General features: G+C 43.4%; 1 protein-coding gene across 3 annotated transcripts in view; it reads left to right on the top strand.

The window, feature by feature from the left end:
• The window catches only part of ephb2b (eph receptor B2b), a 112,954-nt gene extending 93,480 nt beyond the window's left edge, over positions 1-19,474 (top strand). The window contains exons 6-16 of one of the 3 annotated variants that reach the window (XM_029501270.1): positions 3,517-3,641; positions 5,024-5,186; positions 6,850-6,958; positions 8,404-8,468; positions 10,005-10,127; positions 10,266-10,513; positions 13,815-14,030; positions 14,343-14,492; positions 16,246-16,439; positions 17,289-17,444; positions 18,546-19,474. In XM_029501270.1, coding sequence (XP_029357130.1) covers positions 3,517-3,641; positions 5,024-5,186; positions 6,850-6,958; positions 8,404-8,468; positions 10,005-10,127; positions 10,266-10,513; positions 13,815-14,030; positions 14,343-14,492; positions 16,246-16,439; positions 17,289-17,444; positions 18,546-18,654 — 1,658 coding nt within the window. In that variant the 3' untranslated portion in view covers positions 18,655-19,474. Of the gene's footprint in view, positions 1-3,516; positions 3,642-5,023; positions 5,187-6,849; positions 6,959-8,400; positions 8,469-10,001; positions 10,128-10,265; positions 10,514-13,814; positions 14,031-14,342; positions 14,493-16,245; positions 16,440-17,288; positions 17,445-18,545 lie in introns of all 3 variants that reach the window. The other 2 variants (XM_029501269.1, XM_029501271.1) reach the window with 2 other exon arrangements.
• Positions 19,475-23,527: the final 4,053 nt, after the last annotated feature.

Raw genomic sequence — 23,527 nt, 5'->3', positions numbered from 1 at the left:
TAACAAAAAAAAAGTCAACATCAACAGCGTAAATTGCATCATGGGAATTTAGCATATTAACATTAATGATCGCCATTATATATGCACTTCAAGCATTTTGGTTTCGACGCTAGAAATGATAGATATTTTATCTGCTGAGATCATAATCGGCTCCCCTCACGGTCGAGACTCCTCTGTCTGGCTCTCTCACTCCTTCGTACATGGGAAACTCATAAAATACTCCTGTGAGAGACTTATTCATCAAGGCCATTTATCTTTCCAATTCAGCCATCTAATTTAATTACATAAACTTACAATCCCTGTCTTTGTCATTATATCCGCTTCATTAGTTGTAAGAACATGAATAGAGCATTCATTGAGGAAAAACCTATAAATAAAGCTTCCAGTGAATGTGGAGCTCACCCACTTTGAGGAAACTGATCTAACCTGACATGGTTTGAGATGAGTGCATAGAAGACTAAGAAACTTTCTTCCATCTTTGTTTTTAATTTCTAATCGTCTTAAATGGGGTGCAATCCACATGATTTAAGAATAATTATTGTAACAACAAAGAAAATGGTTTGAAACAACTAAAACATGTATTTAGCAGCATAACTCGGTGAATGATGTTGACACAATGAAAACCAAATATTTACTCAACCCTTTAAATTATAGATTAAGTTGGGGGCGGGGGGGTCTAGGTACACATGAAGATTTGGAGTACAATGGAGACTTGTAGATTTGGAGTACATAAATTAGATGTACGAAAATGGTTTTCATATGTGGATCAGTGCTGTAGGCCGTACTTCAGTGAAACGTTGACTTGGCATACCAGCACATTCCACAGTCAATTGGTGGAACGTCAGCTTAGCTTGAAATGCGTGTACTGAATTAACTTGAAATGCGCAACACAGCTGGATTGCTATTTGCTCCACTAGCCAAATGTTTCAACACTTTTATTTTTTCCTCAGTATTTACCTAGTGCCTAAAGTCCTGTCTCGGTTTCCAGCGCGGCACCACTCCCCCCTCCCCCCTTTATCAGCTCCTTGAACCGCAGTCATGGCGGCTGCTGCCCCATCGCCTGGAAGTTGTCTTTTAACAGAAGAAAACCACAGTGTTCTTCTCCAACAGCTTTCTTGTGTTGGCATGTGTCCATCCTCTGTACATGAGCCTCCTTTGTTTCCACGGCGCTGTATCAGGTTACCGGGCATGGCTGTGCTGTGTGTGTTTAATGGAAATGCTATGCAGCAAAAGGCCATGTGGCAGTCTTGAATATATGTGCATCCGTAATGGGATACCCGTGAGTTCCCCTTAGAGTAATTGTTTGCCTTATTAGGCTGTCGTCCTGTGGCTGCAAACAAACCAGCGAGTACAGTTAGATGAAGGAGATTCCTCAGACCGGTGTCCTGCCTGGGTGCTGTATATGTTAGTGTACCTCAGGCTCCAGGAGAGAAGCGTGATGTATGTCGGCTGTGGAGTCACAGGCCATTGTGGCGTAAGTGCTTTGCCGAGATGAAATACAGAACATCTATTTATTATCCGCCGGCAGCGGCACATGAGGACATACTCAGCCCCTCGACCGTCACAGCTTATATGAGACACCATAATTTGTACGCTCAGATGGATGCTTCTGTTTGGGTCAGAGGGCATGCCTGGCTTAGCTGATTAGCTGATGAGAGCGGGTAGGGTTATATAAGGGACTTCTTATCCACGCTCTGCGTCACTGCAGTCTCTTAAACGCCATATTTTCTCCTCCTCATCGGGACAGTATTTACGAAGATGGGTTCACCTGATAATAATAACCCTAACAAATACATACGTTATGTAGAAAACCACACACATGCAGTCCCAGAATCTTATATTATCGAGGCGTGGCTGTTGTAGTTTTCCAGTCAGTGGATTTTCCACCGAGAACGCGTGCCGGTGGAGAGACTTCTGTCTTTATTGCCCGGACTCAGGGGAGCCACTGAGCTGCTGGCTGAGGGCTGCGTGTGTGTGCGGCACGGGCCTGTAGGGGATGAGCGTGGGGCTTGGCGTCCATAAATCTTACCCAGCAACCCCCCTCCCTCTCTCTCTCGCTCTCCAACCCACCCGCACCCTTTCAAACACACAGAGGCTTCGCTTAGCTTTACACTAGCCCAACAGCACCCTGAACTAATCTTAATGGTTGTTGGAGCGATTGAGGTGATCACGCCCCCCTTTGACCTCATGGTTGTGCGAAAAAGAACGTACAAAATTGTAGGTCACTGGGCCGTGCAAGAGGCCACCCATGATGTAACAACCGTACCACTGAGTTTTACCATTGTTTGTGTTAGCTTAAATGTTTGTGAATAAATTCCAGCAATGGGGCAAAATTGAGTTGTTTGTTTTAATGCAGAAGAAGAAGAAAGTGAGACAGTTTGTAGAAAATGCATGGTAAATATAAAAAAAATGACTAAAAACAAGCAAAGTTTAGGTCCTAAATAAGTGTGGAAGATTGATTTGGTAAAGGAATACACCTGTGAGACTGAACACTCTGTAAATGATGTTTATTTCTCAATATAGCTGACAAACTTCCCATATCGTATCATTTGTTTTACTTTTTAATTTGAGAGACAGACCAATTCCTCACTGCACTTTAAAAATCATCTTGCAGAGACTTGAAACTTAAATAATAAGGCAATCCATCACAGTCAACTGTCTCACCTCAGTTTAATCTTATCTTTATTTATGTGAAGTTGCATTATCAGTCTTCCGTACTGCTGTTGGTGGAAAGAGTTAGTGGTTTAGTTTAGGATGCTGCAGACTTTGGATGTTACAAAATGAGCTGCCAAAAAGTATCGAACTGATTAATTACCAAACTAGAAGGCAAAGAGGCGGAAAAAAGTTGACTATAATTTTGTCTGTTTGTTGCATTTAAAAAGATGCTCAGTATCTGTTGACCAGTTGCCTCTCCAACGAATCATAAAGTGTCACATGGGAAACTAAATGATAAGGACGAAGCAGTCACTGTGCTTGCCTACTAATCTGAAACAAATGAATGAGAAAGCGTTAAAATCAAATGCCGTATGACAAATCCAGCTTTCAGCTTTTATCTCCGAAGAAATATACACAAACTTAGTCAACCTAGAATGTAAAAGACAATGAAGCTTGTGGATCTTTTTCATTTCGCGTTTGTGCTACATACAACACGCTCTGCATCCACGCAACTCGTTGTGGTCTGCAGTGGTTTGTTTGCAGAAGCTGTTGTCAGCAGTGTGACAACCACTTAATCACATGAAAATCACAGCTGATGTCGGGAAGTCCCGTGAGGCCGCTTAACATGGTTGATACTGTGTTGTAACTTGTCAACCTGAAGTGCATGCACAGCCACGAGACTCTCTAAAAGGAGGCTGCAGTATATTACATAAATTTTATGGCATTACGTCCTACACCTTAGTAGAACCCGGTGTTTGGCTGTGGGATTAAAGATGCTATAAATTTCACAGTGCGTGACTGTGAAAGGTGCCGGTGAGTTATTTGCCTCCTTCTTAACACACTGTCTTTGTCTCTCCGCAGCTCCATCCACTGTATCTATAATGCACCAGGTCAGTCGTTCTGTGGACAGCATCACCCTCTCCTGGTCCCAGCCTGACCAGCCTAATGGAGTCATCCTGGACTATGAACTGCAGTATTATGAAAAGGTACCGTTGCTGCAGGAACACCAAGCATTCAGTAATCCTTATAAACATCACTTCCGCTCCTTTTCTCCTTGTGAAGCTAAATAAACCATGAGCTCATGGCAAAAACCTGACACTTTTGTTTAGATGCACATTAAAATTCAGAATATATCCTCATGCTCTTTTGCATAACAGCACATCCTCGGAGGGATGTAGACGGAGCCTCTGAACATTGCTTAGAACTTATGCTCGTTCTCCTTCAATTACAATCACGGTCAGTCAGGAAAGGAAACCACGCTCAGCTCTGCAGCAGGGCCACTGGGGATTGATGCGCAGAGACTTGCGGTTGAAACAATGGTGAGCTGACTGCTGTAAAAATAGTACTCAAGGGGCGAGCTCCTCCGAATCAGCATACTTTCTCACAAGAGTCACAAATGTCGATCGAGGCCCACTGATCACTTAAACGCACACAGCCACTCGGAGACACGCAGGCGTAATCGCACTCATGCACGCACGTGCGTCCAACACATATACACAGCAATTTGTTGAGCTTTCATCTGCACGCTGAGCCGCTCCACTTTTTGAATATAATTCCCTTTACTGACACTGCTGGAAAGAGCTGTCAAAACAATTGTCCCGGCCCCTGCTGCGGCTCAGAAGAGTGCGGTGAGCAATGGGTTGAAGGGAGCAGCTAAAAGAGTCTCAGTCTCTGTTCTCAAACCTGTCAGCGTTCTGGAGAGGAGCATGGGAGTGAAGCACGGCTCTGATGATCAGGGGGCTTGGCTGGGAAAAGCCGGCTGACCTGAAACTGCCACCAAATGTGTACCTTCTTTACCTCAGCTGGTGGATGTCAGCCTCTCTGAGCTTGGCTGCTTTATCAAACATTATGCATTTTGTGAGAACAAATAATTCATGTTAGTTCTACTGTGGTAACTCTAGATGTGTGTAAAAAAAAAAAAAAAAAAATAGCGCAGGGAGGAGCAGATATCAAAATATTTCTGTAGCATGTCTGCTTCCAGTAGCTCATGTTACAAAAGAGCAGAGCAAAAAAAGCAACGTTTTGGTGAAATGTTTTAACGTGCAAGCTGCATGTTTTGTCTTTGGTAAGTGCATTATTTGTTTAAAAATAACTGTCACACATACTGAATTCATTCTGTAAGTAATAATATTATTCTATCACATCCCATCCTCAAAATCAAGAGTTCTTTTTCAGATCCTAAAATCACTACCCCGAGTCTGTGCTGCGTTCACTGTTGTATCTGAGATCTTAACCCTGTATGTAATGTATTCATGTGGCATCTCATAATTGTTAGCTTTTGCACTTGGACTATAATTAGTAATGTGGACAAATTTATCATAGCTGTGTTTTCCTTTTCTTTTTTTTTTTTTTTTTTTTTGCCTCTCAGGACCAATCAGAATATAACTCGACCACTGTCAGGAGCCAGACTAACACAGTGGTCATTCGTGGCCTCAAACCAGGAAGCATCTACGTTTTCCAGGTCCGGGCCCGCACCGTGGCAGGGTTTGGACGCTACAGTGGCAAACTCTACTTCCAGACCATGACCGAGGGTGAGAAATCAGCCAACGCTCACCAAAGCACGCATGGCAGTTATCACTTCTCATGCATGGCCTATCGATACGCCGTGCAGTATAGTATGGATTCAGACAGCTGCAACTTTGAAAGGGAATCATGTCGTGGAGTAAACAATACATGTACCAGATTACCGAGACCAGATTAGCGTGGCATGAAATCATTTCTTTATTTTCTTGTCTTTTTCAGTATTTATAAACATCCTTCGAGTTAAGCTCACATAATTATCCCATTATTCCTATTCCTCTCTTAAGTGCGGTACACAAATATCCATTCAAACCAAAATTATGTATTCGTCGTTTGTCACCATGAGCCTCTAAGTCCAAGATGAAGTCCGAAGTAGTCTTACCTTTGTACAGTGACATGACTCCGGGAAGAAGGAACATTCAGTAAACATCAGTCATGTAGGTTAATGTCAGAGCCAAGGCCTGGGTTTTCCCCTCCGAACATCTCATTTCCTTCAGCCTGCTGTGCCCAGGGCCATCATTAGGCTGAACTCTCACACAAACATCCTTGATGCTGCCACACGCACACATCCCGGCAGTGCAGATGCTTCAAACTGACTCACAACTGTAAACTAAGGATATATAAAACTCTGAGTTGTCATGTTTTCACCGAAAAATATCTTCTTTGTTTCTGTCGAGAAGGAAAATCGGATGAAAGTCAACTTAAGCTGGATTTTATGTCCCCATACGCCAAAAAGTTGTGTTTGCTGCTGCGAGGAGATACTGATTAGCATAGTGTCAACTAAATAATGTAGCCACAGTTGGTGTTGGGCACGGCTCGGAAGACACTTCTCGTTAACAAAAGTGCGGGGAAAAGTGAGCACAAAGGGAAAAGAGTTCCTCTCAGAAAACGAACCATTTGGGGTTATTCAGAATACAAATGTGAAAAGGCCTAACAAACCAGAAGTACTCTGCAGAGTCACAGGCCCAATACTGAAGTCGAGAGCAGATTTCTCCACGTATACGTATCTAATAAATTACTTATACGCTGTAAAGTAGCTATGTATATGACTTTATTAGCACACATCTATATCTAATAATCCTGCTGTGGATGCGGGTGTAAAAACAAATAATAAATAATACATGACGGTGTATTATAAACTATTTATTGCTTTACAATTAAAATTTAACCGTGGGAAAAAAAAACTAATATCTATACTATCTAGATGCAGTTAGGCCTCTGGGGAACTCACTAAACCCTGTCTCTGGATAAAATTGTGAAGTTTTGTGTCGTTTGCAGTGCCCAAGACAAGGATCTGGCTCTGCCTGTCTGAGCCCATTCGGTAGCTGCATTCCTGCTCTTGGCTGCCGGATCACTCTGGGTCTCACCCAAACATGCTCTCTCTCCTCACTTCACACGCTTTCTGCCAGATGATTTGTCCATATCTGCAGCGCATTCACTCATTCAGTGTATTTTGGAAAATGATCCATGCAGCCAGCCGAGATGCCAAGATGCTCGTTGGTTGACCCAGCCTTCTGTCCGTGTGTCACCCAGTGCCCCCCCCCCCCCCCCCCCCCCCCCTATGCAGTGCCTCAGATGTTCACCCATATGTTTCAGCATGCGGCTCTGCATGTATGTGTGCGAGCATATGTGCACGTTGCACTGTGTTTGTGCTCATGATTGTGTTTTCTACAGCTGAATACAACACCAGCATTCAGGAGAAGCTCCCTCTCATCATCGGATCAGCAGCTGCCGGTTTGGTTTTCCTCATTGCTGTGGTCGTCATCATCATCGTCTGTAACCGGTGAGTCACTGCTGTCTCAGTCTGCCAGTAAAAGTTCCCAAAGTGGACACTTTTCCTTTTTAGTTGTTTTCCTACTCAGTAAAGTCGCATCAGTTATGTTGACGTGAGATAAAACCACACGGGTTTAAAGATATTAGCTCTTAATGGTCTTTCAGCAGCAGATGTAATTTATAAAGCAAAGTTGTGCGGCCGCTGCACACTTGGTGTCAAATGGTTTTCATTTTAAAAGTGTAGCTTACCTAGCAGTTTGATGTTTTCATACACAGAGACACAGAGGAATGACCTCAGTAGCTGCGGATGGTTGCACACAGTAAATATCCGTCTTCGATTATGCTGGGTTAATGACTTAGCTTGTGTGCTGCATTGTGGGATAGTGTAGGAACGATGCCAGGACGGATTAAGAGTCTGTGTGATGGGAAATTTAGAAGAGGGTCGGGCAGACGAAGAAATAAAAAGGTTCTAATACGCTGAGTTGACCCCATCACAGAAGGTAAAAAGATATTTTGATGTCTCTTTACCAAACCGAAGGCCAATTCTAACTGGCAAGCAAGACGATTTTGTAATGAGGTCATTTTGGTGAAGGTACCGTTGGATAACAACAAAAAAGTGTGATAGTACATTTACATCTTGAGCTCTATTTTTGTTTGTTGTAGTTTTTTTTTTTAGGTTGTTCTGTTTGCTCACACACTTCACACACTGTATATGTCCTGCAATGAATCTGGTTTGCTTGAAGTCGTTTTGCATATCGTGGTGACCAAAACAGATTTTTCTCCTGATCAATACTCAATCAATACCCAATCTCAACATATCTACTGAGACTGGCTTCCAATCAGATATCAGTGTTCAATTTTTAAATATTTCAAATCTGCATAAATCACCAAATGAGACTGACAAAGAAGCAGTTTTAAACTGAATGTGTTACACTTGGCAGATATCCAGTTGGCTTAGTAAGGTCATGATGAGCCAGATAGTAATTTCATCAGATACGTGATCTGATTTGCTTTATTAGGTGCCGCCCGGTTCAATTCACTCAAACGGGCTTATCTTAACACTCTGCTGTGACATTGTGATCAACTATCCCACAAAATGTCACATGACTCATGAATCTTAATGAGACGTTGCTGATATTTCTATGTTTCTCATCTTGTGAAGTCTTTAAAGTAACATTACTGTAGACGTACTCACAAGTTTGGAAGAGTTCATGCAGCTGCTGAACTGGATTGAGGACTTTATATAATAGTTGTTACCTTGCAGCTTTCTATATTTTCCACTGTTGCAAAAAGTGAAATGCTTCTCTGTGCACAAAGTCCTGGCTCTCTGCATGTGATCTTCCTTGGTGGTATCTTCAGTGTAGGTAAACCTGCGGCTGTTTGATCTGTATCTCTGCCTCTCCCTGCTCCCTGCCTTTGAACCAGAGCTAGAGTTCTTTGTCTTTCTCCCAGGAGGCGTGGCTTTGACAGGGCCGACTCAGAGTACACAGACAAACTGCAGCACTACACCAGCGGCCACAGTGAGTAACACGCCATCCTCAGCACCAAGCACACCTGTCTCCATGACTACCATCACACACAGTCATCTCCATGGCTATCATTCAGCCCTCCGCTGCCTCACACACCTGTCTCCATGGCTACCACCTTGCACGCTGGTGTCCTTGGCTACAGACCGGACCAGCACAGCACTGTTTCATCTGCCCCCCACTCCCCGCCTCCCACTTTCAAGTAATCCTGCCAGTTCTTTGACTCGGCTCACTTGGAGCCGGGATTTAACCACATCACATCCGATGTTGGAGTGTGTGTTCTGCACATCATTACATTTCATTGTTAACTAAATCCATTGTGGTGGAAATAGGTCAGTCCTCAATCACATTAGCATGCTAATGCCACATGAGTCATTTGCCATTGTTAAAAAATTCAAAAGACTTGGTGAGTGAGTGGAAATTCTCAATGGTTTTCTTTCTTCATACATTACAGGACCATATAGCTCAAATGACAATTATGCAGAAGTAAATCTGGTGAGAAAGAGCTGAGAAGTCATTTCACCATCTTAGATATTAAAGCTAATCCACCCTTTTCCCACCCGAGAGAAAAACTCAGATTGCTCTCCATCTTTAGTCTATGGCACCCATCTTAATTTGTTTATTTGATCTGTAATTACCACACAGCCACATCCTTTTCATTTTGAACACAAATCCTTCCTCCATACAATCCGATCATGCTGGGTGAGAAGCTCACTGAGTGCATCCTGTCCTCACACCAGTCACAGTTCAGGCTTTTGCCCCAGTTTTCTGGTGGTCCTTGCCATCACAGGAGGGTGGTCTGTCGAACAGTGCTTCATCTTGGGGAGAGACTTTAAGGTTTTAGTGAAGCGGCGTGTAGGGGGGAGGTTTGCCCGGTCAGATTCTCTCCATCTGTTCATCTCTGCAGCACGCTACTTCTGAGTCGTGTGCCAGGTTTCAGGGCAGCGTGCATGCTCTTCTAGCTCTGCAGCAGCCTAGGCATGAGTTCAGGATCCATTCAAATTGCCTCAGGCCTGATGTGGAGGTGAGAGCAGAATAATCGGATTTAAAACTCGGGACACTTAAGTCCCTGAACACTTAAAGGCCACCTTAAGCCAATTTACCTGGCATCGGGGCTTAGGAGAGCCAATTTATTTCTTGGAGTGGAGCTGAGCGATGCTGATATAGGGCCCGGGTTTTTTCTCCTGAGTGTTAATGGCACTGTGACTCACAGGAGATGATATATATATTAACCCACCTTATCACAGCTAAGAGGACCAGAGGTACTGTGTCCTTGCCGGCTGAATAGCTACACACAGTAGCCACGAGGCGCCAGTCATAACCGCCAATTTGTAACCACACCACCTCCTCCGTTTCTCAACCTTCATCGGCTGGATGTTAAACAAGACATCGCATAATCGCTCTGGAATGTGGGGATGCAAAGTGAATTGATTGTTCATGTTCCTGAATGCATTTGAGCGTCAAACACGTGGCGGTGTAAGTTTGACCACAAGAATCAAATATTATAGCTCTTCCTTCCTTTTTTCCAAGTGACTCCAGGAATGAAGATTTACATTGATCCGTTCACATATGAGGACCCCAATGAGGCTGTGAGGGAGTTTGCTAAGGAGATTGATATATCCTGCGTGAAGATTGAACAGGTCATTGGTGCAGGTAATGGAAAAATCTTGACTGAAACGTGGATGGAATAGCACACTGTTAAATAGCTGCAGTGTCACTTGATTTGTAAATACACAGGAGACGATTTCACAGAAAAGTTCCTTTTTTTTTTTCAATCTAACCTTTTCACAGGAGAGTTTGGGGAGGTGTGCAGTGGAAACCTAAAGCTCCCAGGTAAAAGGGAAATGTTTGTGGCCATAAAAACGCTGAAGTCCGGCTACACGGAGAAGCAAAGGCGGGACTTCCTGAGTGAAGCCAGCATCATGGGGCAGTTTGACCATCCTAACGTCATTCACCTGGAAGGTGTGGTCACCAAGAGCAGCCCTGTCATGATCATCACCGAGTTCATGGAGAATGGATCTTTGGATTCCTTCCTCAGGGTAAGTCACTGGACATTTGTTTGATTTGTGTTGTTTCTGTGTCACCAAGAACAGACTGTTAAAAGATTTCATTTTTGAAGCGAATTAAATAACACGAAAGTTGGAATTATTTTTATTTTTCAACAAGGAATCCGTGACAGTGTTCTTTTGAAAAAAAAAAAAAAAACTCTATTTAGGTCTCATCCATTAATGCATCCATTAAAATTGTATAGTAATCATAAAATGCAGCGGTGAGAAGGAGAACAGCTGCATGGCTGGTCATATGAAAAACTGCTCAGTCAAAAAGGCTCCTAATGTCTGACAGCACCTAATGAAAGTGCAGGCAGCATTACAAAGTGCTGTTAATGTTAGTTTCACAGACTGACAATACAAACTGCTCGACTGTTTTGTTTTCTTGTTTTGTTTTGTTTTTTTTTTTAGTCTCGTTGCAGGGCTTTTATTGTGACAGGCTTTAAAAAAAATAATATTGTCATGCTATCAGTTTAAAAAAGACTTTCTGACATTTCCATCCACCACTGTCTTTTATAATCAACAACTGAGCTCAGCTAACTGTCAACTACCTGTCAGAAAATGATGTGAGCAGCATTCACTGCAACTCCCCTGCAAGTAGAACAGTACTGTTACTCTAGAGTTGCTTCACCAAATCACAGAATTAGCCTTAATTTGCTACAACTGGGTGAATTTACTGCCGGCACTTTGTTGTGATCATAGCTGGTGAAATAAGAATTTGTCAGTTCAAACTTTAACCTTCTGCAGATAATTTTATAATACTGTTAATTATGCCATGTTATACTTGAAACTGTGGCTTTTCTGTCTGGTTGTTCAGCTTTGGTTATTCAGACACGCTCTCTTACATGTGCACGTATTTTAGTCTCAGTGTTTTGTCATGGTCTATTCGTTTATGAGCTGTAATCTTCAATAAATGTCCCTGAATCTGTCCCATTCAGAGGGGCTTTTTTAAATATTTGCTTTCTATTATCCTCGTCGGTCTTTGCAATAACCAGCCAATGCCGGGTCCCTGCAAGTCGAGGCTGAAATAATCATCCTGCATTCACTCTGCAATTTCTCTGCCGTTGTAGATGCAGTTTTTCCTGTAGGAGCATCTCAGGACCACACTCTTATTTTTTCCCCCTGCATTGACTTTGTGACAAGAAATATGCAGCGCTTGAGTTGGTGTGATTTTTAATTTTCATAATCTAACAGGAGGAGGATATTACAGAGGACCAGCCACGCGCCCACATTTACGACCAGCATAAATAATTCAAACACTTTTTGAGACTTAGAATGAGATGTCAGAATTTTAAAAATGAAGCAATGAGACGAGATGTCATGCAATCCTTCGTTTTCTCCCTTGGGATGCCTGGTGATTTTTTTTTTATGCTTTCATCCAAACTGTGTGCATGTTTTGATCAACATAGGAAATTATGGATAGATGACATTTTTACACTAAATTATGAAATGGGAGCGAAAGAGAGAGAGAATATAAGCACACGAAAGTAAAAAATAAAAAACAGAACATGTTATGCTGTTCTTCTGGGGATACAGATGTGCAGTACACATGAAACTGAATATAGCCATTAATAGGACACTTTGATTCCATATAAATTAGTGTTACTGGAGAAGACAGCAGTATTTTTAAACCGAAAGCACTCTTCCCTTCTGACTGTAGAACTGCATCAAACATCCTCCAGAAACATAAATGCAAGCTACTTCCCTTAGACTCCCGTTCGCAGTCTTTATTTGTATTCTCCCCGCGACCTCAGAGACACAACGCATCAGCTCTTTTTCGGCATGTGATCTCGCAATGAAAGGTGTTTGTGTATACGTAGATGTTTACTAAACATATTTGACAGCACATTGTATTCAAAACAACGGGGAACCTCTGCGGCACCTCACGGTGACAGTTTCTGACAACAGTTGCTGACAGTGTCAGAGCCTGTGAACATGGATTGTGTCTTCTCCGAGGTGATTTGGTGGGTGGTTGTGTAAAAGGGGTCTGTGCAGTTTACAGTGAGCTGCCTGCTCAAGGATTGTCTCCTGCTGAAAATCCTGCAGGGTAGAGGGGGAGCCAGAACAGGGAGGATGGATTGATTGGAGCCAGGCTTTTATCCGCAGCCATCCATAAGCCAAAAAAAAAAAAAAAAAGTAGTTATGAGAAGAAAAGTTGGTGTTTGACATAAAGCCTTGTTTTCATATAAATATTACCAGACCTTGATCCACACAGAGTTCAACAAATTTGCGGTCATTTCTTCCTGCTAACTTGACCCCGAAGACTTGAGAAGAATCTTCCCAATTAAAGTATATGCAAACACAGCAGTCAGATTAGATGGCTGCGTGTATTTGTGAGACTCATGAATAATGCATCCGGCTTAATTGCTGTGGTACACGAGGACGAGCAGCTTGACGTGAGAAGAAGCATGCGCTCGGCTAATGAGCAGCAAAATGTTTGAGAGAGAAATGGCCCAGCGGCGCGGTCGTGCAGACTGTTAATATGTATGCGCTTTGGGCCCTCCCCGCCCGCCCACCCTTCCAATCCGCCATCTTTTAGCTTCTCTTGTCAGTCCACGCCAAGCGCCTGAGCTCCCAAGATCCGTTCTCTGGAATCTTTCTGTTCTCCAGGCGTCGTGGTGGGTGGTGGGGGTAAGTGCAGGTGTGCACAGTTGGAGGCACAGCTGCACCCCCGATCCAGACGTTCCCCATGCATGGGGTAAAGCCCTCACCAAATCGCAGAGGGGAACAGCTGTAGACAGGCAGCCGGTCCCAGCCTAGCTGAGGCCGGCCGAACCCAGCCCAGTATCCTGCAGGAACTAATACCTACTTTTTTACATTTACCACGTATAGATCAGAGTCTGAGTCCATCTGTCGAAGGTAATTGATAAAAGTTTGACTTGAATATGAAATAGTGATGCACTATTTGTTAATACTGGCTGCATGGATGATAGGTTTTGAAGTAATTGGTGAAAGAGAGAAAGTCATAAAATTTTACTGAGTGAAACAAAACTCTCAGTTTTGCATTTTACAGTTTATTGGCTTTTAGCACCTAAGCCTCAGTCTTATGTATTTTGGCACAATGCAGTGAACTAACCCACTCTGGTGGAAAAAAAAAGGGTCAAGGAACAGTAGGGTGATTAAACAATGACAAGAAAAAGTACAACTGTTCCAGCCTTTGACGGGGTAAGCAGGTTCACCATCAGGACTGAAAGCAGAAGACTGAAATTATGTCCTGACTTCATACATGTTGTGACGCTGCCCAGAATTACTCCACGCAATAATGTGTTCCAACACGATGTCATTTTTACAGCAAAACGACGGCCAGTTTACTGTGATCCAGCTTGTTGGTATGCTGCGCGGCATCGCCTCAGGCATGAAGTACCTCGCTGACATGAACTACGTACACCGTGACCTTGCCGCCCGAAACATCCTGGTCAACAGCAACCTCGTGTGCAAGGTGTCCGACTTCGGGCTTTCGCGCTTCCTGGAGGATGACACGTCAGATCCAACCTACACCAGTGCTTTGGTAAGAGACGTGGCCTATTTCCCGTAAAGTCACCGGAAAGTCCTCTAAAGCACGTCAGGTTATTTTCATCTCTAGCTGCTGAAGAAAGCAGCCCTGTTCATTCCCTCATTGCTCTCCCTGTCGAGACAAAATATCACCCCTTCATCAGCTCTTGTAGTTCATGTCCCACACTTCCTTCCAAGGGGTTTGGTTATATCCAGCTCCCAGTTTGGATTACCGTCAGCACTGTGGCCCTGAACGGCGTCTCTCTCTGGGGGCAGGACACTGTGACGGTCTGGTTCCGCGCTGAGGTTGTGCCCTTTGTGTTCGCAGGGTGGGAAGATTCCTATCCGATGGACTGCACCCGAAGCGATCCAGTACAGGAAGTTCACCTCTGCCAGTGATGTGTGGAGCTACGGGATCGTCATGTGGGAAGTCATGTCCTACGGAGAGAGGCCTTACTGGGACATGACCAATCAAGATGTATGTATTTTGAAAGTCTGAAGTCCTCACACTTCTCAGAGATGCATTCTGAGATCTGAGATAGTGTTTGCTCTCCCTTAGCTAAACAGCGGGTTTCACACATCGGTTATGTATTAAAACTCCCCTGCTCTCACCGCAGAGACATAATCAGATCATTGTGAATGCACGGCAGTGCTCAATGGACAATTTCTGCTCTTGACTGGAGCCTCCATTTCCTATCTCCCTCTGGGTAGTGGAGAAGAGAGCAAATTATAGGGAGAGAGATAATGAAAATAGTTTCAAATTGAAAGTGAGAACACTAATGTGCTAAGAGGGACTGAGGACCTTAACGGTTATCTTATTAGCAGCTTCAGATAGTGTTTCTGCTCCATCGGGGTCCTCGTTTGGAGGTCTCATGAATGAGATTAATCTGGGTCTGAATGAAGCTCCTTTAATGGCACCAGTAATGAGCAGGGGATTGTGCGTCCTCGTCACAAGTGTCCTCCGGGTTGTTCCACTCTGTTAACTGTGCACCACCTCTGTTTGCCCCCCGACCAGCAACATCACTGGCCCAAGTCGGACATATCTTTAAGATGGTTTTCTGGAGAGAGAGTGTTAAATACTTTGTAAAGGATGAGATGAGGTCGCCACTGGCAGAGTGCAAGTGGAAATGCGAACTTGTGGAATAAGGTTTATGTTAATAATGGCCTAACCGGTGTTTAACAGCCCCTCAGACAAAGAAGTAATGTGCTGATTAGTGCGTTTATATGTTTATTATCCTTTCATCCTCGTGTATTTATGTATTAATTATTAACGGTGTTGAAGCTTTGACAGTAACAACAGTGAGATGCTGTTGTTTTGTATTCATCAGAAGAGACATAATCGTACAGGCAACTCTGTTGTGTGTCTCAATTTAATTCAGGATAGCATCCAACAACTATAAAATGTATTTCACATGTCTGTGTATTTGTAAGTTTTCCACTTGGATCCAATCAGTAGTGGAAAGTAACTCGTATTTACTCAACTTAAGTACATTACGATAGTTTTTAGATTTTCTTTTTTTTTTTAAATCTAAATTTTGAGGGGTTCGTTTCTCCAGAAGATTATCACAGTACCTGCTGCTATTCTGAACTAATTTGAGTTTAAGATTGCACATAAAAAAATCTGATACCCTTTTAAAGATAATACCTTGTAAATTTAAAGATTAAACCTCTTGACCTCTTGTCAAGTTTATGGTATCATTTTAGCACTTCCATCAAAGAGTTTCTTTTTCTATCTTTTATATTGTTTTATTTAAATAAAAATGTTCCACAAAACCTTTGAGACAAGAAGAAATTTCCAAAGCTGCTTTTTTTTTATTCCCATTAATCCTCTTTTGACCCTTCAGATTAATCTTGTGATCCTTTGCATGAGACCTGACCTTTAGGTTTGCAACTACTCAAGAAATCAAAGCACATGTATATAATGTAGTTACATTTTTCTCAGAATATTTCTGCAGATAAACTGACTACTGATTGTAATAAATCTAATGTATAATTTTACCACAGCAATTTTTCTGCAAAACACCCAATTTTACACTCACTGTATTCCATTATAATTGTTCAGTATACTTTTGGATGTTTTGGAGTTTTGTTTAGTTTTTTTAAACTCTGTTTTATTTGTATTTGTGCTTAAAGACCTCAGTATTTATCCTAGCAGTGGATTGCTCCATCGATCCGCCTCGCCTTCATAGAGCCTCGTAGGAACCCATAGAGATCTCTGTCTCCCCCCGCAGGTCATCAATGCCATAGAGCAGGACTACCGACTGCCCCCACCCATGGACTGCCCCAGTGCACTCCACCAGCTCATGTTGGACTGCTGGCAGAAAGACCGCAACAACCGGCCCAAGTTCAGCCAGATCGTCAACAACCTCGACAAGATGATCCGCAATCCAAACACGCTGAAGGCCATGACTCCATTGTCTTCAGGGTGAGTGGCTGGAAAACTGTTGATTTAAAAACAATAAAGAACAACTTGTACGATTTACATTGTAAGTAACGCTCTTAGTAGTAACATATGTGTTGAAGGTATTTTCCTCCGTCCACGCTCTGTCCCTCACTCCCTGCGGAGTGTCTGCCTGTGCGTTTTAACTCGTCCCTGTGGGCGCCCCACAAGACAGGCTGTTGGTTTGAGCATCACTTCACAGTGATGTGGATAGAACAATAAAATGTGTCTGAGTCTCTCCTAATGTAAAGGCTCTCCTCTTCCTAACGGGAAAGTCATGCTCCAGCGTCCGTGCCGTCCGTGGCGCGGCTCACTTTTGCCGAACATAGTGTCTCTTGTTTCTCCTGGCGCCGAGTGGTTGTGTAAATTAAAGCCTTTTGGTTCGATAGATCAAATCCTTCCCACGAATGCTTCGGGCAAATCCTGAATTGAAGCAGTTGTGCAATTTTCAAAACAAAACATTTTGAAGCGTCTCTGCTCTGGGTGTTAGTTTCCTTTGAGAGCCGGGGTTTGCTGATTTCCATTATCCCTGTCTGTACTTTCGTTTGTGGTGGGGTTCAGGAGCGAGGGCCAGATTTTCCACAGACGCTGAGTGGACGCATTGGCTCCCCGAAGCCTATCACTTCATTTGGAAAATATACTTTGTGAAAAATCAGTTTGGAAAATATTGGCTCATGGATTAAGCCGTTGGGATTCCCTAAAATCTCTCTCTTCCTTTGAGAATCGAATGTAAAAATGAATGTTTGAATCATACGCAGGTGGTCAGGATTGACTATGATGTCAGCCCTGCCACTTTGTATTACTCTGAATGGCTTCTGCTCGTCTCCCCCTCAGCGTTCATCTCCCTCTCCTGGACCGCAGCATCCCCGACTTCTCCAGCTTCAGCACTGTGGACGAGTGGCTGGACGCCATAAAGATGGGCCAATACAAAGACAACTTTGCCAGCGCTGACTTCTCGACTTTTGATGTGGTGTCCCAGATGACCATGGAGTAAGTGCTGGTGATTTCTGCTCTTTTGGGGTCTATAAGTGTGAGGGGAAAAAATTTCAAGAGGCTGAATCGCGGCGTCTCTTATATTCATGAAACCTGAACATGCACCAGACTTTGCCTCCGGCCTGTTATAAAAAGACATTAGCTGCTCTGCATGTAATTAGCAGGTCGTAATATCGCAGTTAAGAGGCTGAACAGTGGGCACAATAGCTCAGAGCTATAAATGTGGCCTTTGTTCTCTGCCATGTGTTCGGCAGGCCTCTCTCCGACCTCAGGATTGACAGGAAACATGTCGCTGGTTATCCCAAAAAACGGGGAGAACCATCACCACAAAGCACAAAATGCAGTCAGGTTAAGAATGCCACCTGTGTGGAAACACACAAAAGCCATGTCCTGTCTGCAGATAACGCCGTCTGAAGCCAACCCAAAGAGATGTCGAGCTTGAATTCTCCGAACAAAACAGATGGCTATGTGTAATCCAATAAGCACAAATTCTGTTGAGATCCAGCGTCGGGCGAGACAGATTTCATCATTTTGGGATTCGAAACGGTCCAACAAACAAGAAACTTTCCATCGAAGGGCATTTTTTATGACACATGACCCCGACAGTAAATGTTGTGTCTGTGATAGACTCGGGTCAGAGAGATGCAGTGAGTTTGTCATTCGTGGTGTTTGATTTGGTGGTCTGAGGTGGGTGGGGTTTTACCACATCACTCAGGAAGTTTCTCAGCCACAGAGAACACGTCGAACTGGCATTCGAGCATTTTTCTGTGATTACGAGCTTTCAGCGCTCGAAGATGGATGAACACGCAGCTGTTTCTTGGCAAAAGGAAAATGTTTCATTCCTGTTTCTTTACTGTCATCTGTTTGGATAAATATTATTTCTGTTGTTTTCTGGTGGCCTTCCTGTCCAGCCTCAAGCTGTTATGGTCTTACATTGTTTTGGGTTTGTTATGTTGTGTGAAGTTGGGATGGCGTTTTTTTTTTTTTTTTTTCAGTTTTTTGTTTTGTTCTTCCAAGGTTGTCCGATAGAAAAATAGATAGATGGATGGATGGATAAATAGACATCAGCCTGACGTCTGCTTGTTTCTCTCATCACAGCGACATCCTGAGGGTTGGTGTGACGTTAGCAGGCCATCAAAAGAAGATTCTGAACAGCGTCCAGATGATGCGGGCACAGATGAACCAGATCCAGTCGGTGGAGGTCTGACCCTTCAAAGTGGAGCGGAGGGGGAAACAAAGGCGTTCAGGAAGCGGGTGCTCTGGGTGCGGAGGATGGAGTGGAATTTTTTTCTTTTCTTTTCTTTCGTTTCGCGTGACGGTGTGTCTGGTCTCCCCACCAGATGACCATTCATCCCCTGTTCCCCTTCTCCACCTCCCTCTCCCCCCCCCCCCCACCCCCCTACCCCTCTCCATCCTTGGGGTCATCCGTGGAGAGCCCTGGAAACAAACGTCCACGTGATGAGGCACCAGAGGGCGGACAGCCCACCCGCCTCTGGAGCCGGGAACACGGGAGGTTAGAAGTGACCAGCAACACATTTTTCAATCTTCCACCAATTTTCATTTTGATGTTGAACATTTATTGTTTTGGTTTGTTTGTTCTGATAATTTTGTAAAGATTTTTTTAAAGAAAAAAAAAAAAGGAGAAAAACTGAGAAAAGGCAAGGAGTTTATCTAAATTTATAGATGATATAAGGTTGTACACTAGAAGAACTGAGTAGGAAAGCTACCCTTTAAAAGGGCAACAAAAAAAAAACAAAAAAAAAAAAACAAAAGAAAAAGAAAACAAGACAGAGTTGGGGAGAGGAGTCCATCCTCAACAAGGTGTGGATATTGTCTTTGTCGTATAAAAAACTTTGGACTTCATGCGGAAACAGACTTCTCTCAGGCCTTCTGCAGAGGAGACAGACGGACTCGACGTGCACTTCCCGGCTCCCCGGGAGAGAAAACAGATAAAAATAATAAGGTTAAAAAAAAAAACTAAAAAAAAAAAACAAACAAACAAGAAAAGGAAAAAGGACAACAACTGATTCATTCAGACTGACAATTCACACGTGAAACCAACACTCAAGAAAAAAAAAAAGTTTTTTTTTTTCCTCTCATTGCAAGTAATTTTCTATATTGTGTGACATTTTGTGATGAAGGCTCCCTCACACCATGCTTCCTCTCACTATAGACAAAACGACAAGTTTCTTTTCTTTTCTTTCACGGTGAAATATTCACAGCCTGCCAAATAGACCTCTTCCCCTCTGTGCCCCCCCACACCGATCCTGTACTGTACATATCAGATGCACTTGACCTGCCGCGACGGGACGACTCTGAGACGAGCAGAAGAACCGACCGCTGTTCCGTCGTCCTCTCCTTTTGTGAAGAGAAAAGAAAAATACCTGCACAGCTCCACGCAGACGCACACCCACGCAAAACCGCTTTACATCCGAGTCCAGTACGTCCCGTTACAGCTTCCTCCCTCGTGTCGTTCATCTCGGGCGCTCCTGACGCGTCGGGACTCTGTTTGATCGCATGCTGAGTGAGTGGTTAATTTCACAGTGCTTTGATTTGCTGCAATTACTAGAACTCTGTTTTGTTAAGAGCTTGGATTTGACACACTTTACAGAGTATAATGTGGCTGCATTATATTCACTGCTTCTTCTTCTTCTTATTCTTCTTCTTATTCTTCCAACTTTCCTTTTTGAAAAGACAATTTTTACGTTTTAAAGTATTAAAAGTTTTGATACCACACATGGTTATTTTGCATACACACAGCCACAGTTAGATTTTACAATCAGGCGTTTGTTGAATTAAAAACAAAAAAATGCAATGTGTGATATTATTGCAATTTCTGTATGGATATTATTGAATTGTTATCATTATTATTATTATTATTATTACTTTTAGTTTTGTTTTGTTTGTTTTTTTTTCTGCACTGAGTCTCCTGTTTGACTCCAACAAACACTTCTGGATCCTCCATGAATGCTTTGAATTTATTTTTGGAACATGATTCCTGTTGGTGCACAGAACCATGTAGATAAACAGCTTCTCCCTGTAACAGGTTTTAATTTCATTGAATAGACAGTATATGCATTTTAGTGTACGGTTTCCTGTGAACAAATACTGTCTTATAAGTACAGAGCAATCATTGTTTGTGTTGTCGTTGCCAACCTTTTGTAAGGGATATTTGTGAGTGAGTGAGTGTGTGTGTGTGTGTGTGTGTTTGGAGGGGGTATGGATATGGAGTTCGTAGCAATGCAGTTCCCCTGAGATGGTGAATCAGACAAGGTGGGGGGGGCGGTTGGATGGGTGGGGGGATTACAGAGCCAGCAAATGATATCAGAGCCTACTGGGCTCCGCTCGGAGACCTGACAGCCAGACATGGACGTCCAGCTGTGAGCCATCGGTCAGATGTGTCCGGTCACAGCAGGGGCGGTCCAACCCTGATCACAGCCGCTCTGTCCGAGCACCGACCGCTGCCCCCCCCTCTCTCTCTCTCCCTCCCCCCCTTGATCACATACATGCCTGTCAGCCACCTGTCTGCCGCTCCCACTGATCTGCTCACAATCGGCTCTCAGCAGTTGTCTGGTTTCGTCTTGGAGAGTTTAAAGGCATCAACAGCAGCGGGCGAACTGACAGTCGTCAGTTGTGTCTTGTATCTTCCTGATGGTTAATGCCACTATATTGGGGAGGGAGGTGGGGGGGGGTTCCTCCCAGACAGGCCAATGCTTCCATGTTCACACGCACTACTTTTTCTGGTGTCCCTCATGACAGCTTTAGCACCAAAGCCCTGGTGACAGAAAGTGAGAAACCTCAGCGACTGCACTCTTTGTCACCCAATCGGTCGTTTTCCCAGATTAGCCACAAAATTCAACCAATTTTGATTCTTTCCAAGCTCCACATTCCTCCTCCTTTGTTATTCCACCAGCAGATATTTCCCTGGAAGTTTTTCTAACACATGAAACTGGAGGAGAAGAATCATGAGCTGTTAGTCAACGCTGAGAAGTAGCTGAAAAGTGATGCCACTGACTTTTTTATTTTATTTTTTATTTTAACCGAGTTTCACGCCGTCTTCCTTTTCCATTTCTCAACGCTTAACAGCTCATCAGTTTTATTTAGTGGTGCTGAACCGATGTCTTGTCGCGGCACCGTAAATATTCAGTCGTCAGGAAAAACACTCAAGAAATGAATCTAATATGTACATGAGGCTGCTGATTTATTTCTTTTTTTGCTCCTCTGGGCCCATTAACACTCATTCAGATGCCCGCCCATGGACGCTGCCAAGGATTTGAGATATTAATCAAACAATTGTCCTTTTATCCTTGCTCGAAGGAACTACCTTAAACTGTGTAGGCAGACAAAATGATGCTGGAGTTGATTTTTATTTTTTTTTTCTTTGCTGCATACTGACATTATGCAGAATACTTTGTGTTGCTTCTGAAGGGTTAGTCTGTCATCTGCAGAAGTTAAACAGGACCTGTTAATTGAATGTGGAGTGTCAAGAGGCACCGCATGAAGTATTCATGTACCTTTATTATTTTATTTTGATGGCACACAAAAAAGAGACAGCAGTGATCAGTGGGAAAAGAGAAGGACTCTGGCTTCTCTTTCAACAGCAAGACTGTCCAAAGCCCGAGCTGTGACAAGCTCCTAAGTCCAATTTCAAATTGCTGAAAAATGTACACAAACCAAATTATTGATTCGTCTGGCAGAGTCTCTTTGGTGGGCGTACTCTGAAAAGAATTTTTAGTCTTTGATTATTCTTTTAATACTTCTCTGAAATCAGACTGAATATTTCATCTCCATTAAATAAATGGCCATTACTTTAAATGGTTTTTGGAGAGCAGGAGCGTTCAGCCAGATACGTCTGAATTTTGGCACACCAGGAGATTTTAATCAACTGCATGTCAGTAAATTTGTGTCTCCAGAAAAATGTTTGCAATCTGCAATTCAGTGTCCCCCCTCAAAAAAAATGCATTATTTAACATTACAGATGTAGTTTTATTGCAAAATGTCATACTTTTCTAGCACCCAACATGCCATCGATGCTTCTGTAGTGTAGAAACTTTTGAAGAGTTTTCCTCCAGAAATCGAAGCAGATGCAGTGTGGTTCTGACTCTCATGATGGTTTCACACGACGTTTGCCCACCACAGCTTTCAGCAAAACATGCTGTACTTTCTCTTCCTCCATCTGGAAAGCAAAGTAAAACCAGTCAGCCCTGCCCTCGCCATGTGCCAATATTCGAAGGACGGAGGAAAACCGTTAAGTCTCAGTGTTACAGTTATATGATAGTGTGCATAAACAGGAACTGTGCCAGATTGTACCCACTGGGCTGCGTTTGAACGTCGCCCAACTTCCAGTACGGTCAGAGCGAGAGGTCTGCCTCCTGTTGTGGCAGACAGAAAATGGCTCCTTTGTGATGGTGGCAGCACAAAGATCCAGGGCGCCCTCTGCTGCTGCGGTTGGCGGTCAGATGTAGCATGTTGGAGTGACACTTTCAGGTTCCTGATGGTCTGTAAATGCTGCAGCGGGCAGAGCTCCAGCGTTCAGGCCGCTGATGGACAAATACTGGCTGCTGCTCAGAACAAGCCTGCGTCTTTCCATCTGTCGGACAAACTTTCATACCACTGCTGCAACCTGCCACTTGTGTTCCCCTATATGACCCAGTGTTCCCCTCTGTTTACCAATCCGTCCCCTGCCCCCCCCCCCACTCCCCATTACTGCTCCGGCTGGTGGGTCGTGCAGGCAGGGGAGCTCCACATGTTCCCCTGGCTTGTCGAAGCCCACATCATAAACCGGTGCAGTTCAGACCACTGTGACTGATGTGGGAGATCCTGTATTTCTGTATAAATGTATATTGACTGTAACCCTGTGAATGATGTAACAATTTCATTATTTGTTATATTGTCATTGGTTTATTTTCTAAAAATGGAAAGCCCAACTTGACTCTCCTCAATAAAAATAAGATCTGTTATTAAAAAAAAGAAAAAAGTGCAGAGTAATTCATCGTTGTTGTTGTTGTTGTTTTTTTTTTTTTATATTTGAAGGCTAATTATTTTGTAACTTTATGCAACAGACCGGGACTTTATGTTTC

The sequence above is a fragment of the Echeneis naucrates genome, chromosome 5 (assembly GCF_900963305.1).
Source record: "Echeneis naucrates chromosome 5, fEcheNa1.1, whole genome shotgun sequence".
Taxonomy (NCBI): domain Eukaryota; kingdom Metazoa; phylum Chordata; class Actinopteri; order Carangiformes; family Echeneidae; genus Echeneis; species Echeneis naucrates.
Note: the sequence above shows the minus strand (reverse complement) of the source record. Positions and strands in the feature narration are given on the sequence as shown.